A 17,440-nucleotide genomic window follows, 5' to 3' on the forward strand; every position below is an offset into this window, starting at 1 on the left:
GACAGGGCTGTGGTCTGAGGGGAAAGAAGCTGACCTGGGGGTGCAGGGATACCCACACTGACACATGCACGCTGGAGCAGAGATGCTTCTCGTGCTCACTCAGGTGCATGTCCATGCATGAAGAGCTGGGGTGGTCAGGGGCTCTCCAGTAGCTTCCCAACCAGGCCAGGTCTCGTGCCAGGGCAGGTGACGTGCTGGGGTCAAATCCGGCTCTGGATCACCCCCTTCCCAAAGGGGCAGAAGCAGTGGAGGGAGCAGGGAAGCAGACCCCAGTGGTGGTCTCAGCCATGTCCAGCTGTCCTTTGTTTCTTACCAGCACTGCCTTGGGAAAGGCTGAGTCGCTCCAAACCCAGCAGCAATGCAGCAGAGAGCAGGGGCCAGGGTGATGGAGGCTGTGTGATGCTCCTTCCATGCATCCCAGCCCCTCACCACGGCACCCGTCACTGGGAAGGGGTGGCAGGGGTTGCTTCCTCGGAAGCCACCTCCGTGCCCAAGGAGCAACATGGCCATCTCTCACCCTGGTGATGGGCCAGCCTGGGCCTGGGCACAGGGGGAAGGGGCTTGCAGGAGGAACTGCGTTATCTCATCTAGGTGTTCCTGCTCTGGCAGGGGGATTGGACTAGACGATCTTTCGAGGTCCCTTCCAATCCCTAAGATTCTGCAATTCTGTGATTCTGTGATTTGCTCTTGGGCAGATGTGGCATCCTGACTGGTCACAAGATGTCAGTGAGGAGATGCTTGTCCCTAGAGACTGACAGGACATGGGGCAGCACAGCAGTCCTGCTGCCCAGCTTTGTTTGCCACCATGGCAGTGCTGGGGACACTTCTGTCTGCAGAGGGATGAAGTGTGGAGTCTCCTGGCAAGATGCATTTTCTTCCCCCTTATCTCCCTTTTCTGTAGAGCCCATGTGAAAAATGGCAGACATGGAGGGTGGTGTTGCCTGGTCTGCTGGGGGATAGCTGGGGGATAGCCTCAGGATGAACCCCAAAACAAAGCCTTCTTCCTGGGACTGGCAAGCAGGAGGAGGGGACAGCTGCTAGGGCTTCTCCAGGAGTGACCTATGGACTGCAAGCCAGCACATAGCCCAGCCCTAAAGCTTGTGGTCCCTCAGGGCCATGCTGTGTCAGAGCTGCTCACCCTTTTAGAAGCACCTTTTGAGAGGGTATTTGGCAGATGAGGCTGCAGGGGGTACGGAGCCTTGTCCTGTGGCAAGTGAGAGCCCTCCCATGCTCCCACTCCATCCCCCTGGCAGCACAGCAGGATGGACAGTGCCACAGAGAAGCTCCAACCACACATTTGGGTGTCCCTGTTCACACCTCCTGCAGGAGAGGCTGGGTGAGAAAGGCAGCATCTCAATGAGGTATAAGCATGTGTAAGTATCCTACTTGGCCTTCAGAAGTGCAACTAGTAGCTCTACAGCACTTAAATCATAATTTAAATGTAAGAGCAAGCTACAAAATCCCATCCTGGCCACTCAGGCACTTGTAAGTGCTACATCTCATGTAGTGAAGTTGCACTTCTCCCCCTTTCCCTTCACTGTGCCCAGAGCAATGGTCCAACTGGGCTGCGAGCTGTCATACTGCTTTCAGAGAAGACACTCATGTGATGAAGCTGTGAGTGCTCGAAGCGTTGCCTCTGCAAGCCCTGCAGTGCTGAGGCATTTGCAGGTAACCGCAGGCTGGCAGCCGTGGCGGGGGAAGAGCCTGTCACTGCCGCTAATGACATGCTTGACAGACAGGCTAAAAGGCTTCCAGAGAAAGCGTTTGTGACATGCCTGACATGTCAACCAGCAAGGCCAAGACTCACCTGACATTTGTGTCATGCTTGGTAGAAGAGGCAAGGACTTCTGCCCCAGCAAAGCTGTTTGCAGACTGCATTTATTTGCTTTCATCTTGGACTTCGGTGTTTCCCTCTGTGCTACAGTGAATAAAACAGTTCAGGATTCAAGAGAACCATCACTTGCAAGTACCTCCTGCATATATAACATATAGACAAGCACATCTGCCAGTGAGCCTTGGAAATGAATATACTAGCGAATCCCAAATCGTTGTCTTCCTTTCCAACCAGGCAGAGACCCAGCCTCCAGAGAGGTGCTCTGAAGTCAGCCCACCCCTGGCACTGAAAGCAAAACTGGATGCTTTTTATTCTGCATTTCAGCAATGTGCCCTCCAAGTTTCCACTGCAGCAGAGCAGCTGCTGCCACCAGTGCTCAGGCAGGGTCCCTTCCCCAAAATGCACAGAGGTACCAGATGGTTGCCGCAGCCTGGTGTGTGGCTCCCCCAACTCTCCAGTAAAGGCTGGACAAGCCCCACGCATCTAGGATGGGAGACAGCCATGCCTGGAGGAGATGCTACAGGAACTGCTGCATCTATCGCTCTTTCTCACCTGGTCTGTAGCACAGGGGATGTGAAGGGCTGGAGTTGCCCTTATCTTTCAGATAAGCCCAAGCCATGTATCTTGCTGCTCTACAAAGAGCCATACTGAGTCAGAACAAAGGTGCATCTGCCCCAGGAGCCTGGTTCCTGCAGCTGCTAGTAGTGGCCACCTAGAAAAATCGTCTAAACAGGAAAAGCCTATAATGATATTTCCTCATGAGGCTTTCCAGCTCCCAGCAATTTGAGGCTCAAGGACTTCCTGAGATGGAAACGATGTTCCTATAGTTAATAGTCCTTGATGGATTTTTTTCTTCCATGAGTTTATCCTTCTTAACTTTTCACATCCACAGTGTGCAACAGCGAAGCTTTCCTTGGCTGAATTATATTTTTGGTGAAGACAGATCTCTTTTTCTTTGTTCTGCACTGGCCCCATGCTAGTCTCATTCAGTGACCTTTTTTCTTGTGCCTCTGAAACCACAGAGTGTCTGAATTTTTATTTGACAAACACCAGCATGCTGACATGAGAGAACTGCTAAGGGCTGCTGAGCTCCTTCAGTCCTGCCTGTCTGAAACAGCCTGATGCATCAGGGTTTTTTTCTCTCCTTGCCTTAAAAAGAAGCCTGTCCAGGACCATAGGACCCAGTTACACCACCATGGAGTTTTGCTTTAGAAATGATGCCCCACAGCTGTGCATGGAAAGAACTGATGCTGACAGGGCTGCAAGCCAAGATGCCATGTCTTAATCTCCCCAAATTTGCAGCATGCATATCCAGCCTTTGCAGCTTGCACTGTACTCCACTCTGATCATGTAATAAATCAGCATCTTCAGGACCTGCTGCCCCTCAGCTGGGCCATGCAAGGAGCTGAGCAGCTGAGAGAAACCCTGCCCCTCCATAGCCTGCTGAAGCTGTGCTCGTACAGCATCTTGAACAATGGTACAGCAATTTCTAGACTCAGGCCCCTTCTTGTGTAGATACTATTAGGAGCTGTGTTTTCCAGGAAGCATCAGCTTCGGCTGATATGGACATTTGTGTACCCTTATGCCACACTGCCATTCTACAGCAAGACCTTTGGAGAAATTGATCCCCTTCTGTTTGCAAAAATGGGGCATTTTTCTGCTAGGTTCTGTAACCTGTGGATGGGGCTTAAAACTCCCATCTGACCTCAGGAGAGGGAACAGTTGGCTGGCACTGACCCAGCTATGGGTCAAAATAAATTAATTTATCCCAGTCATCTTAGAAGCATCACGATGACTGTGCAGCCAGAGGGGATGTGGTCTAAGGAGGGTGTCCCTCATACCACTGCAGCGCCAGGAAGCACGAAGCACACAGAAAGCTCTTTTCACTCCAGAATTACCACCTGGGGAGGCTTGAGGCATCTGGCAGGACAGTTTCAGAGAAGCCAGTGGTCTCTTGCTGACCCTGCTGAATCAGGGGCAGCCTGGCCCTTTCCTTCATGAGTGCTGCCTTCCTTTGGACAACCCCCTCAGGTACTGCTGTGGGCCTGGCTGGCTGACTGAGCCTCCCTTTACTCTCTGAAATGACACGTCTGATCTGGAAAGTAGTCGCATAAGTTTTATTTCCCTGTTTATTTCAAAAACCTTTTTCCTCCAAAACCTCCTCAGGACTCAGAGCCTTTCCTGCACGCACCAGGGATTATTACTTGTGTGTTATTGTCACACACAGGCTGCAGGGACTTGCTGATGGGGAGGCTCAGTGACAGAGATGGAATCCCTCCTTCAGCTCAGTTTGAGACGCAGGGCCCTGCGGTCTGGCCTGCCACACACCGCTCCTTCGCAGCTCTGCCTGCAGCTTCTCTGCAGCCAGGGAAGCCACGGGGGGAGCCAGCATCGGCTCCGTGGGTACCGGCCTGGGCTTGCTACAAGGAGGGGAGCAGATGATGCAGAAGTACTGCCCTCTCATTTAAAGCTGCTCTGGTGTTTTTCCATGTTGGGGATTGTCCAGTAACACTTGCTTTCTTTCTTTGTCTCCAACCAGATCGTGGCTGCTATATTTGCTATTGCAGGGATAGTTATGATGACGTACGCTGATGGGTTTCACAGCCACTCCGTTATTGGGATAGCCCTGGTGGTGGGCTCTGCCTCAATGTCTGCTCTCTACAAGGTAAGCACACTTGGGTCTTCACCCCCAGAAAGATGCCAGTCACCTCATCACTCACTTATAACCTTTCCTGTCTTACTTGCAAACCCTCATGCAGTTCAGTGCCATGTACCCTTCTTCGAGGGGCTCTGTCATAAACACACTGACTCTGCAACACTGCCTTCAGGTATTCAATTGCTTTGATGTCTGCCCTCACTTAGGATAAAAACTCCTGTTTGCTGGGAAGAATCTTCTCCAGTGCCCACAGGAAGACTTAGATCCCTCACCTTCTTGAAAAATGAGGCTGCTTTTCCATAGGTGCTGGATTTAATCACTCACTCTGGAAGTGCCCTGCAGAGATTTGGCTTCTTTTTCAAGTCACTGTGTTACCTGCCCTTACCAATCCTCCTTCAGTGGCATATGTACCCTATGTTGGGCTTCAAGTATGGCTTATCACAGCAATAAGCATATACTTAAAATCCAAAGCACATGCTTATGAATCAAAGGTCTCATGCTGGCCAGCTGGGCACCCTGCAATATGTGTAAGATGACATGCAGCCTTCTCTGCTGAGGAGAGAGCCATTTCACTCAGCCTGAGACACGTATGTGCATTTATTTATCTCTGTGCTGCTCATGGCATGCAGAGTCACAGTCCACAGAGAGGGATAAGCACTTGTAGGATACAGTTCACCCACCCTGGCTTGGATGTGGAGACTGGGATGAGGTGCAGACATCACCATCTGGCCTGATGAATTGCACTGTACCAGTCCTCCAACACAAATTGGCCAGACAAGTCCTGCAGCCTTAACAAAAGCAATCCAGGGAGACTCACCAAACTGAGAAGCATCTGTCTGTGTCCCTCAGCACTGCAATGCTGCAATGCTTTCTGCTCACATTTTCAGATCAGCCTATGTCTTACATAAGGGATGCCATGAAGTTTCATGCAGCTCTTTCCTCTAAAAGAGCATTTCCTTGCAAGACCAGAGACGTGGCCCTCCAGACCCAAGGAAATGCCAAGGCTCTGGAGTCATCTGCAGGCAGGAAGGGTTATTCAAGGCTAGACCCTGGCTCTGCCCCCTCTCCCATGGCACCTTCACTTCTTCGGGGAACAGAGGGTCTCAGGGCTGCTCCACCAGAGCCCATGCACTGGAGGTGCTGGCGGCAGTGCTGGCAGGGTCTTAGCCTGCAGCGTGTCCCACATGTGAGGACTGATGGAGCTGTGCCGCCTGTTCTGCCACGAATGCCACTTTGCCACTGCTGCTGCTGCTCTGCTCTTGCTTTCTGCAGCCTGGCTCAGTTTCCATGAGTTGTGCATGCCGAAGGGGCAGGCAGATCTGCAGGCAGATGAGCTGCACCACGGGCAGCAGAGCCGGCTCCACCTGCCCTCCTCCCCCAGACACCAACACTTCAGTTCGCCTGTGCTGGCTGCCTGTCCTGCCAGGGGCAACACGCCGTCCTCGGGTGGCAAATGAGGAGCAAGTGGGCAGCCTGGCTCAGTTTCCATGAGTTGTGCATGCCGAAGGGGCAGGCAGATCTGCAGGCAGATGAGCTGCACCACGGGCAGCAGAGCCGGCTCCACCTGCCCTCCTCCCCCAGACACCAACACTTCAGTTCGCCTGTGCTGGCTGCCTGTCCTGCCAGGGGCAACACGCCGTCCTCGGGTGGCAAATGAGGAGCAAGTGGCTTTCCCGACATTTTGCTCGATTATGAAGAGTGGCAACACAGCTGCGCCAGCCAGCAGCGGGTGCCTCTGGTTAGGCAAAGGGAAGAGAGCTGATGCTAGCAAGGAGGCCTGCCATCCCAGCACAAACCAGTAAGTCAGAGTCCATCGGTCCTCCTCATCTGCAGCTCTTGGCAGGGGAAAATTGTACCCAGAGCCCACAGGATCCACTAGATCCCCCACAGTTCTGCAGTACAAAACTGACTCCACAGTTCTGCAGTACAAAACTGATGCAGACCCCAGCCCAGCCCAGTCCACAGGGGCTCCTCTCACCCCCCGGCCCTGCTTCACCCACCAAGTCTTCTGGTTTTAATGACCAATTTTCCTGAAGGAAGCACACAGAAAACAGACAAAGGGCCTAGACTAGGGTGAGCAACCTTCCCTTTCAGGAGACACACAGCCAAAGGTGCCGAGTCCCCTTCCCGCATGGGCTCATTTGGCAGCTGCCCCTGCCTGTGCTCTGGCGGGTGCCAGGAGGCAGCAGGCTGGGGCACATGAGCTGCCCTCTGCAGCTTCATCAGCAGCCACCTCAAGTGTCTGGGCAGCACCACTGCAGAGGTGCTGACTGACACTGCTCAACACCCAACCCCTTGGCCCCAAGCACTGGATGCCAGGAACCACTGGAACCAGGACACCAGCCCTCCAGAGGAGCAGTGCCAGAGAGTTAAACCCATGTATTTTCCTCTTGTAGGTTTTATTCAAACTTCTTTTGGGCAGTGCTAAATTTGGAGAAGCTGCCTTATTCCTGTCCGTGTTAGCTGTCTTCAATGTCCTCTTCGTTACCTGTATTCCTGTCATCCTTTATTTTACCAAAGTGGAGTACTGGAGCTCTTTTGACATCGTTCCTTGGGGAAACCTCTGCGGATTTTCGATTCTCTTATTGAGTGAGTAGATGGGGGGGCTCTCACACTGCTTGGGGTGGAGAAGGGTGCCAGAAAGTGGCTGCTGGGGAAAGGAATGTAGGCTTCTGACATACTGGAGCTGTTTACCCTTCTTCTCAACCTAATTATTAGCTTGAGAGATCATGCAGAGGGCCCATCCTTTGGTGGCAATGTAGACCCCACTGTTAATGCTAAGTCAAAATATTGCAGCCATCATTAGAAGGTGCTGTGGAACTAACATGTAAATCTTGTCCCAACTCCTATTTGCACACTCTGCCTCACAGAGACAAGTGACACTTACCTGGGCTGTGATGGGAAGCAGCCCTGTCGGCAGGGTGTTACCTTGGGCCCAGCAGCATCCCCCCAGCAAGCAGGTTAGGCCAGGACAGTCAGAGTCAGCCTTCAGCGTCTCTGCTGACTTTGGTAATAGCTAATTGCTACTCCTAAAGAGCAGGAAACTTTTGAAAATGCAGCATTGCATAGCACTGATGGGGATTTGGTAGGTGGCACACTCCTCTCTTCTGCTGCCTCTACAGTGCTACCAAGGGAACCCAGCTTGGGCCAGATGTCAATTCTAAGCTTTAACAATTCCTCATCATCAGAAATGTGATGCTCTTCCTTGTTAAACTGGATGTGTTGACTGTGCTGCCACAGTTGGTCCCTAAACTGGATGATGGCATCACATCTCCTAAAATGTTTCTTTCATTTCTACTGGAAATAGCCCTTCTCAACCCCAGTCTTGAGTCCCAGCTCCTTTTGCCCTGAACAGCTACAGCACTTGACTCTAGCAGTACCTCCAGTTTACCTACCAGTGGACTCAGTGGAAGGTTTCTGCAAGGAAGAGAGCAGAACTCGGCAAGTGATTGCTAGGATGTGCAATGTAGAGGTACTAGTAGAAGACAGCCAGAGCCCCAGCTGCTGACAGGTTCAGTATGGGCAAGGCTCTCCTGACTTTGCTAAAGCTAATCACCATAAAACAAGGGTGAATTTGGTCCAAAGCAATTACTAATTTGTCATGAGACACTCCACGAGCAGTGTATGGTATTACAATGGACTGATATCATAATCATTCAGTTGTAATGATATTATAATAATATTATAATTTCATTGTATGGAATTATATTTAGCAAGTTCCTGTCTGGAAGAGGGTTAGATTTACAGCATCTTCCACCTGCAGCTGGAGGCAGCTTTTCTACAAAAAAGGAATCCAACCAGAAGTAACTATTTGGCTGAGATCTCCCAGATGAAAAGCGTTCAGTCTTTCAGCAGGGCAAAGTGCATGGTACAGAGAGTGGGAAGCACTGCAGGTTTCACTGAGAGACAGGCTGTACCCACTTGATCCTCCTGTAGGATATAGACTTGCCCAGAAACAGCAATGTCTCAGGCAGACAGACATGCAGAAGACAGACAGACACTTGTGCACAGGTATCTTCCAGGAATGACAACAGAAGTTAGAATGCCTTCTGTTTGAACACCACACAGAGGGAGTAATAAAGCATAAATGTTTCAAGTGGCATTCCCTCTGCTTGTTTTCACTGTCATGAAAGGTGTTTTGCTTTCCTTCTTCAGCATTCAATATTCTACTAAATTTTGGGATTGCAGTTACATACCCCACCTTGATTTCTCTTGGAATTGTACTGAGTGTCCCAGTGAACGCAGGTAAGAATTTCTGCCTTTTGCATCTTAATGAATACATTAAATCTGTGGCCTTTCAAACACACAACAGAGATAAAATCAAATAGCTTTACTAAGCATGTTTTGCATCTTCTCTCAAAGACTTATGGCTATGACACTGATTAAAAATGTATACTTTATGTGTTAAATATGTATTGTACAATATTATATGAATATTCATAATTTCTAGAACTGCTTTTTAAGTTACTGTCCGAAGAAGCCTGCATACTGAAAAACAAAGTAGATTTGAAGTCATCCATCTCTGGGCTGGGATGAAAACACATGGATGAAATAAAAATAAATTCTTAATGATTTCTTTAAGGCAAGCTTAACACTAAATTGAAACAAATAAAATTGCTTACATTTTAAAGCAAATATATACTAGTAATTCTGCTTGCCTTGGTAAATAACATTGCAGGTGTTTATCGAGAGCACTGGACAATTCCATTTTGGGCACGGCCTGTACATTTCTCTGACAGTTTTCTGAAACGTGGAACGGTGCGATCCCCACCAGAGTGTGTGCACGGCTCAGGGTGCGCAGGGTGTCTTATTCAGCGGGGCAGATGCCAGGGAAGGGAAATGGCCCTTTCTCTGTGTACCGGGGCCTCAGCTGGAGTTCCTGTGCTGTCCACGAGCAAGGGACAAGGTGCTGCTGCAGACAACAAGTGCAGCTCCAGGCAATGTCCCCTTTTGCACCCTGACCCCACAGGCCAGCTCTGCCTGCTCTGAAGGGAACCGTACCCTGCTGTGTCCTAAACCAGCAGGAAGGGGAGTCTCCCTGCCACCGTCTCCTCCATGGCCATGTTCTCCTGCCCCAGCCTGCCTTCAGAGCCGGGAAGACAAGGGGGAGGGAAGGGGTTACTGCCCTAGTGCTTTGTCCCACATAATAACACCCGTTCAATGTCCCACACAGTTGTTGATCACTACACGAGTGAAATTGTCTTCAACAGTGTCCGAGTAATCGCCATCGTTATTATTGGCCTGGGCTTCCTCCTGTTGCTCTTGCCAGAGGAATGGGACGTCTGGGTAATAAAGCTCCTCACGCGTCTCAAAGTTCGGAAGAAGGAAGAAATCCCCGAAGGGAATGGAGACATTGCTTCAGGACTGCCTAACAAAAGCCGGAGAACTCGCCCCTCCATGTCATCCTTTGCTCATTAAATGCTCTTTTTACCAAAACTTTGTGGTTAACCTTATATATGATGATGCAAAGGTCTTTTCTTGGGAAGAAGCACACCTGTCCAACATGGTGTACATACCTGTACAGTTTTGATATGACCACCATCTAAGGCATCGAGTCTTGGCATGTCCAGTTTGCTTGTACTTTTTTCACATCAGACCTTTCACTTAAGTAGTACACTGAAAAAAAACCTGCAAACCAAGAACCTCTCTTCTCTTTTTAAATGAATGTAATATATAGTCAAAATATATTTGCATAGGTTATTTTAAAGAATGATTTTAATGAAAAGCAGGGCAGACATTTTGATCATTAGGTACCGAATGATGCATTGCACACTGTGATTTAAAAGAAACAAATGCTATGCTACATCACACATTTATTTTTGACCAGAGCTGTACTCTGAAAGTTTTCAAGGAACCAAAAGGGAATCTTTTTGGGGATGGGAAGATGAGGGGAAAAGCGGAAGGAATGAGGTTTGGAAACCACTCTATGTAGATGAGCGCACGTTGCGCTGCAATCAGGAGAAAAATCAAGCGCTAAAAATGCTTGCACTAAAGCACTAGAGAGAAAGCAGTTTAGAGCCCAAATCTCCTTATTCTGCACATGACTGTAGTCCACGTTTAAAATCATGCAAGAGAAATCCAGTGCCTTCTACAGAACTCTTGTCTTTATCCACACAGAACCAGGTCCCACCATGAGGCACTTGCAATTGCAAGGCTCAGGCTTGCAGCCTCGGGGAACCCCAAATTCCCACCGACATCAGGACGTGTCCCCCATACATGCTGTGGCTGCTGTGGGAACGCGGGGCCCAGGGGACTGCAAGTTTGCATGCAGGAGACCTGGTTCTGTCCTCACTTGCACAGGTTTTACCCCTGTGTGGAGCTGTGCTTGGTTAACACCAGTGTGAGGAAGGAGAAGTCTTGGTCACGTGTGGGACAATCCGGCCGACAATGATCAAAGGGGCTGACAAGAGCATGGTTGCTGACGTACAGTCTGAGAGCACGGACTAAGGGGGTGAATCGCCAGTTGCTTTTACTCCATAATTGTGAGTGTTAAGAGTTAAAAATGTAAGATATTTACATCAAATGTAACACTTTTTATGAAACTTGTAAGCACCAGGATGTTTACTTACGCGATTTTGGTTCGCCATTAAATTTCTATCTGTGATAGATCACATGCTATGTAAAAAGGGGGGGGGGGAAAGGTTATAGTTTACTATTTTTGAAGTTTACATTGTTGCATACAAAATTAAAAGTGTTCTTTTGAACTGCTGCCATAGCCTAAGGGTCCCTGCTGCCACTGAGGCCCTCTTTGTCTCAGGCAGGGGTGGCATCCACTTCAAAACATTTTAGCAAAGCAACTTCAGATTCCATTATCTGTTTGGCAAAGCTAAATAATAAAAGATTTTAAATTCAGTCTCTGTCAATGCTATCTGTTTCCTTCTCTTGACTGCACCTTTATTCCAGTTTTACTGTGGGTGGTATTCGGCCAAAGGGAGAGACAGGATCATCAAAGCAATCGAGGCTGCAACTGATGCACTGCTTGCCAGTCTCTCCTGGACAGAAGGAGCTTTGGACCTACTGGACAAATCTGTTTGGGGGGCTGATCTTAGGTATCAGTCAGGAAACACATGTCCAGCAGAAGAAGACCAAAGGAAAAACTGACTTTCCTTTGAAACCATCAGAAAGCAGCCATAAATGCATATGCTAATAGGTATTTAGGGGCTATGGATGGGGCATGAGTTTGTATATCAATAATTGCCAATGTGACGCCCATCTACAGGAAGGGCTAGAAGGAGGATCCAGGGAACAACAGACCCATCAGCCTGACCTCGGTAACGAGGAAGATCATGGAGCAGTTCATCTTGAGTGTACTCCCGTGGCATATGCAGGACAACCAGGGAACCAGGCTGAGCCAGCACAGCTTCAGGCAGGTCCTGCTTGACCAATTTGATCTTCTATGATCAGGTGACCTGCCTCATGGATGAGGGTAAGGCTGTGGATGTTGTCTACCTGGACCTGAGCAAGGCCTTTGCCACTGTCTCCCACAGCGTTCTCCTAGAGAAGCTGGAGGCTCAAGACTTACACAGATGCACTCTTTGCTGGGTAAAGAACTCGCTGGATGGCCAAGCCCAGAGAGTTGTGGTGAATGGAGCTGAATCCAGCTGGAGGCCAGTCACAAGTGGTGTTCCCCAGGGCTCAGTACTGAGGTCATTCCTGTTTAACATCTTTATCAATGATCTGGATGAGGGGACTGAGTGCACCCTCAGTAAGTTTGCAGATGACACCAGGCTGGGCAGTAGAGTTGATTTGCTTGAGGGTAGGAAGGCTCTGCAAAGTGATCTGGACAGGCTGGATCAATGGGCCAAGGCAAACTGCATGAGGTTTAACAAGGCCAAGTGCCGGGTCCTGCACTTCGGTCACAACAACCCCATGCATCATTTTGTTTTCCGTGAAGTACCCCACACCCTTCCCCATGACCCCTGTCTGAGGCAAGGCCAGAGGAGAACGTACAAATAGTCCTTCCATTTTCCATAGTCCCAACCAGTGGCACCTTCTGTCATCTCTGCAATCTGTTTTACTGTGTGTTTGACACAGTCTGGTAGGTATCCAAAAGGCTCTAAATGCCACTTTGAAAACTGGAAATAACGTGTGTTTATTACTAAAATGGCAGCAGATTTTTTAACATTCAGTACGGATCATGGGGGAATTTATGTACCAGAAAGAACAGCAGCATCAGTAAAACTCTGTGATTTACCAGATGCGACTGTCATTGCTTCTGTTGGCCCATCCTTCCCGAGAACCTGTTAAACACACGCGAGGGCTGGGATTTCAAACAGCACTTTATTACAATCTCTCTCCTAAGTAAGAGCTGAGCAAATTAGATTTACCCATGTTAAGCAATTCTAAACTACACATCGACAAATTAATCAGATAAAGCGACCTCTATTTCTCCAGGCAACACCTTGCCCTAAGGATAAACACCTGACTTGATGGCAAGCAGCTGCTTAGTAAAACCTTCCAGTGAAACCCAGGATGGAACTAGGAGAATGTCAAGAAAGCAGTATGTCCATATGGGTACTTGCATCCGTCTATTAGTGCCAGAGCTTCCCAGGAATGAAGGTGAGGAATGAAAGGAACTGGAGTCATTGGCTCCCACCAGGACAAGGCAGAGAGCAAACCCTTCTGAGAAGGTGTTAGATGTAACTGGGCCACCCTCCAGATGAGGGCAAGATGGAACCCTCCTGGTCTTGGCTGGTTAAAGGACTCCCAGGACAAATTCAGTGCCTTGGAGGTGGGGGCTGAGGCTCCCTGCTCGCCCTCAGAGGCCAAAGCACCGCGTGCAAGGCCTGCCTGCAGCACCCGGGGAGCCAGACCCACTGCTGCCCTGCACGGACCCCCACAGCTCTGCAGCCTGTACCTGCTCTGCTGAACAGAGCAACATCAGCCTGGAGCCAGCACCTTTAGCCCACCCGCAGCCACCTCAAACCTCCTCCTGAGGCAGACCTGCAGGTCCCTGCAGCATCAGGCCTTGCTGCCCTGTGTCTTTTAAGCCGGTCTCCTGCACCATCACTGCGTGGCTTCTGCCTTCACTGAGCACCACCAGCCACCACTGTGTGCTCTGGTTGACCTGGATCCTTGACTTTCTGCCCCAAATTAGCCCTCACAAGGTGTCTTGGCTCCTCCAGCAAAGGGTGAAACTAGAAATGAACCAGTGGGCTTGTTAAAACAGCATGTAAAAAAAACCAAAAAACCTCTAGGAAGTAATAGCATCACCAGGCCCCACTGCAGCTGCCGACTTTCGCTGCCGCACAATACAGCAGGGAGGAATCCGAGGAACAAACAGCAGTTCTCCCTCTCCCTTGCACATCTTTCTCCTTGGCCTGTTGTCTGTCGTTGTCTCCTGCTGCTACCTTTATTGTAATTTCTATTGCAGCTCTCCACAGTGACTGCATGAGCCTCTCATCAGCACATGAGTCAGAGCTGGGCTTATTTTAAAAGGTTTTCCAGTTCTTCTGTCTAGGATGGTTGTATTCGTAACAGAAACCTTCAGAAAACAGCCACGGAAGGCAGAAATCCAACCACAGTATTCAACAGATGAACAGAAGACACTGAAACCAACACGTAGCTTAACTGTTTTGGGGGTTCAGGGCGGACTAGCAGGATCTGTAGATCACAAAGTTCTGGAGCTGAATTCATAGCTCCTGTAAGCTTGGGGACAAGTCACTCATCCCCAGCTCTCCAGAGTGCTCTGTAACAAGGCTAGTGCCATATTGAGTCGGTCAGGGTTAATACAGACAGTATCTTCAACCTATAGGGAAGGTAACATCACGAGGTGGACACCATTTCTGGCCAAAAACTTTTCTGCTACTGTGCCTGCAGGCCTGCAAACCCACTGGAAAGTGAAGGTTTCTCTGTTCAGTGAATACAGAACTCTGAATTGACTTGCACAGCTCTGGATCATATTCCAAATAAACTCACAAGTTTGTTTGCACAACAGAAACACACGTGGAATACCTCTCCTCTTCACAGAAAAGGATGTCCCAAGTCCTAGGAACTGCACCAGCCACCTGCCTGGGCTACGTGGACTCAGAAAGCAGGCTGGGGCTGGGGGGTTTCTTCAAGGAATGGGGAAAGAACAGGAACCAGAAGGAAAGCAGCTGGTGTGAAGCAGGAGCACAGAAGAGCTGCTGATGGGACCAGGACAGAAATGCCTTTTGGGAAACATATTCCAGGGGAAGATGCCCACCTGCCCCTTGCTACAACTCCAGTTTGAGGAAATGGGGTTTGTGCACATGCTGTAAAGTCATAAACTACGGAGAGTTTGGCTTCATGTCCCTGATTTATGCTGCAGACAAGATGGAGTCCCGCAAGGCCTCCAAACCTGAGCTACTCCTTGGCAAATGCCGAAGCCGAGAAGCTTCTTTCACAGTCCAGTCCCCATGCAAGCTGTCTTTGCAGAAGCTGCCAGCAGTAATGGATTTTGATGGATGAGTTTAATTAGCTCATCATGATTAAAAGAGAGGCAATTAGATTTTCTTCTTTAGCTGGCATATTCTAGGGCATTTCCATAATAACCTGCACCTTATCTAAAAGTCCTGAACATTGAAAAAGGGAAATAAGAAAAAAAAAGGAGCTGAAAGATCTTCTTGTGAAAGCAAAAAGGAAGTCAAATGCCCACCTGCAGCCTAAAAATCTTCTTTTCAGATGAAATCACATTCCTAAGGACAGGACCAGTAGCTCAAATTAATATGTTTGAAAATAATAAGCCTCATATTTATCTCTTCTAACTGAAACTCTGTTAGAGGGATCTTTATATATGCACAAGATCATTCTAAAGAAGGTGGTGACTGGCATTTCCCCATGCACATCACAGATATACTAGGATGCAACTAACAATTCTCAGTAATGAAAAGTGGAACTTAAAAGGGGAATCACAATTTTGGAAAAGGCTTAAACAAGGGAGGTTGTGAAACTCACAGTAGTAGTGTGTTTAAGAACCTGTTATATGCAATTTCTCTGCAATGATCTAGAGACATTTCTTTAAACCTACTGCTGAACTAGATGATTTATTCAGAAGACTCAAAAGAGTTTCCCAGCTCTACATCTCCAGGTCTGCCTTCAGTTCTAGATTCAGCCCACCTAACACCTCAAGAGAGCCATCAGTGCATTGACTGGGAACAACAGCAATCCACCTGCAGAGCATCTTTCATCCAAATTAAGACAGCTAAAGTAGATGTGCTTTAACAGAGTTATCCACCCTAGACCAAGAATCTCTTTAATGAGTGACAACAGTAAATTTAGAACCCCTCACCATGTATTCTAGACTTTTTCACAATGTCCATTACCTTGCATCTCTTAATCCCGAATGCCACCAGCTATTTCACTGTCTGGTGGGATGACAGTGAGAGATCCTCTCTGAGTTTTAGTCTTCATTCTCCTGAATCAGTAAAAAAGGGCCAAGATGGGTCTGTGGAAAGTCATCCCTCCTTCAAAATCCTTTTAGCAAGAAAATACAAGATGACTGAGAGACTGAGACTTCTCCTTTGCTTTTCCTTAGGGGAGGGCTGCCTTGGCTAACCTCTGCAGATTATTTACATCTAACTCCAGCTTCTGATACTCAAAAGATTCTTAAAAGAATCCTAAAAGCTAGATTCCAGTGAGGTCCAAGCAGCAGGATTTGTAAGGACTTAAAAGATGTGAACTTCAGCTTGGATTTTCTGCCCTGCTGCCCACTAGCATACATAATGGGCCAGTGAACTTAGCTGTGCTGTCTCCCAGAGATAGGTCTCACTGTCCCTCTGGTTTCTGAAGCTGCCAAGTCTTTAATGACTGCAGCAGTCTAGTAAGCAAACAGAGTAAGTTCTGTAATACTCTCCTTGCGATTTTTTGCCAATTACACATTTTAAATGCTTTCTTGTAAACAAAACCATCTCTCTCTCATTGTGTGACTGGATTTGGTAAAGGTATGTCACTTGCTAGCTTGGCTGCTAAGAAAATTGATATTGATCTTGGCAACAAATATTCACCGTGTTTGAGAACGACGTTGCCTTTGTGCATGAGTAAGCAGTCCCATCTGGTACAGTCCACCTATGCTTCACAGACAATGTTTATATTGAATATAAGGTAACTGGTGCAGCTGACGGATTATTAAATCCGATACCTGAATGCAAGTATGCAGCTGGATTTTTTTATAAAGAATTTTAGGATGTGTTTCAGTCTCAGAGAGAAGTAGGAACTACTTCTTTGCTTTTAGTATGTACATGCCACAGAAATTTAAAGGCATCCAAACGAAACTCAAAAGATGAGTTTTCTTCTTCCATTTACATAGCTTTGAAATTTGGATTCAGCTTGTAGAATGGGCAGATTCCCAGTTTCCCATTTAGCTTTCTTTTTTGCAAGCTTTCTTGCAAAAAGCTGAGCACCAACGTTGCTGCAAAGTCTCATCCTTGGTGTGCTTGGAGAACTTCTAATCAGGAGCCAACAGAAGAGTAAGAATTAGTCAGTCTGCCCAGCTTACCATCGCCTGCTTTTCCCAATATACTCCTTTTTCTGTTTCCTTCCTTCCTAACAACTGAACAAAAATGGAATACTGACATTAAAAACAAGTGCCTATAATTAATGTAAATTACGTAATCACCTTTAAAGAATCCTAAACTTCAATTTGTTGGGTTTTTTTATTCATCATAATTGCCACTCCTCTAGGTAGCCCAGTGATTTTCAGACTGTGTTTTAAAGAGAACTCCACTGATGGAGTACTGAGGTGGAATCCTCATCATCACACCCATCCAAGAGAGCATTATGAGGAAATCAAGGTAAGAGCCCCAACACACATTTAGTTGAAAAATAACGTGATAATGCACATTTTCTTAGAGATTCAGAAAATTGATTTGCTAAGGCCACCAAACAAAAGCTACAGTTTTCTTTCTCCTCATACACTCCTACTTCTTTGTTCATTCAAAATCTTAATTTTTTGCTAACTTATCCAAAGAAATTTAAGCATGTTATTATTA

The 17,440-nt window shown here is 47.9% G+C and overlaps 1 protein-coding gene across 1 annotated transcript in view; it reads left to right on the forward strand.

The window, feature by feature from the left end:
- The window catches only part of SLC35F3 (solute carrier family 35 member F3), a gene marked incomplete at its 5' end in the record, with an annotated part of 49,884 nt that extends 39,966 nt beyond the window's left edge, over window positions 1-9,918 (forward strand). Inside the window, 4 exons of the mRNA XM_010166756.2 lie at window positions 4,374-4,499; window positions 6,887-7,079; window positions 8,646-8,735; window positions 9,664-9,918. Coding sequence (XP_010165058.2) covers window positions 4,374-4,499; window positions 6,887-7,079; window positions 8,646-8,735; window positions 9,664-9,908 — 654 coding nt within the window. The remainder of the gene's footprint in view (window positions 1-4,373; window positions 4,500-6,886; window positions 7,080-8,645; window positions 8,736-9,663) is intronic.
- Window positions 9,919-17,440: the final 7,522 nt, after the last annotated feature.

The sequence above is a fragment of the Antrostomus carolinensis genome, unplaced genomic scaffold (genome assembly GCF_000700745.2).
Source record: "Antrostomus carolinensis isolate BGI_N321 unplaced genomic scaffold, ASM70074v2 scaffold14064, whole genome shotgun sequence".
NCBI lineage: Eukaryota > Metazoa > Chordata > Aves > Caprimulgiformes > Caprimulgidae > Antrostomus > Antrostomus carolinensis.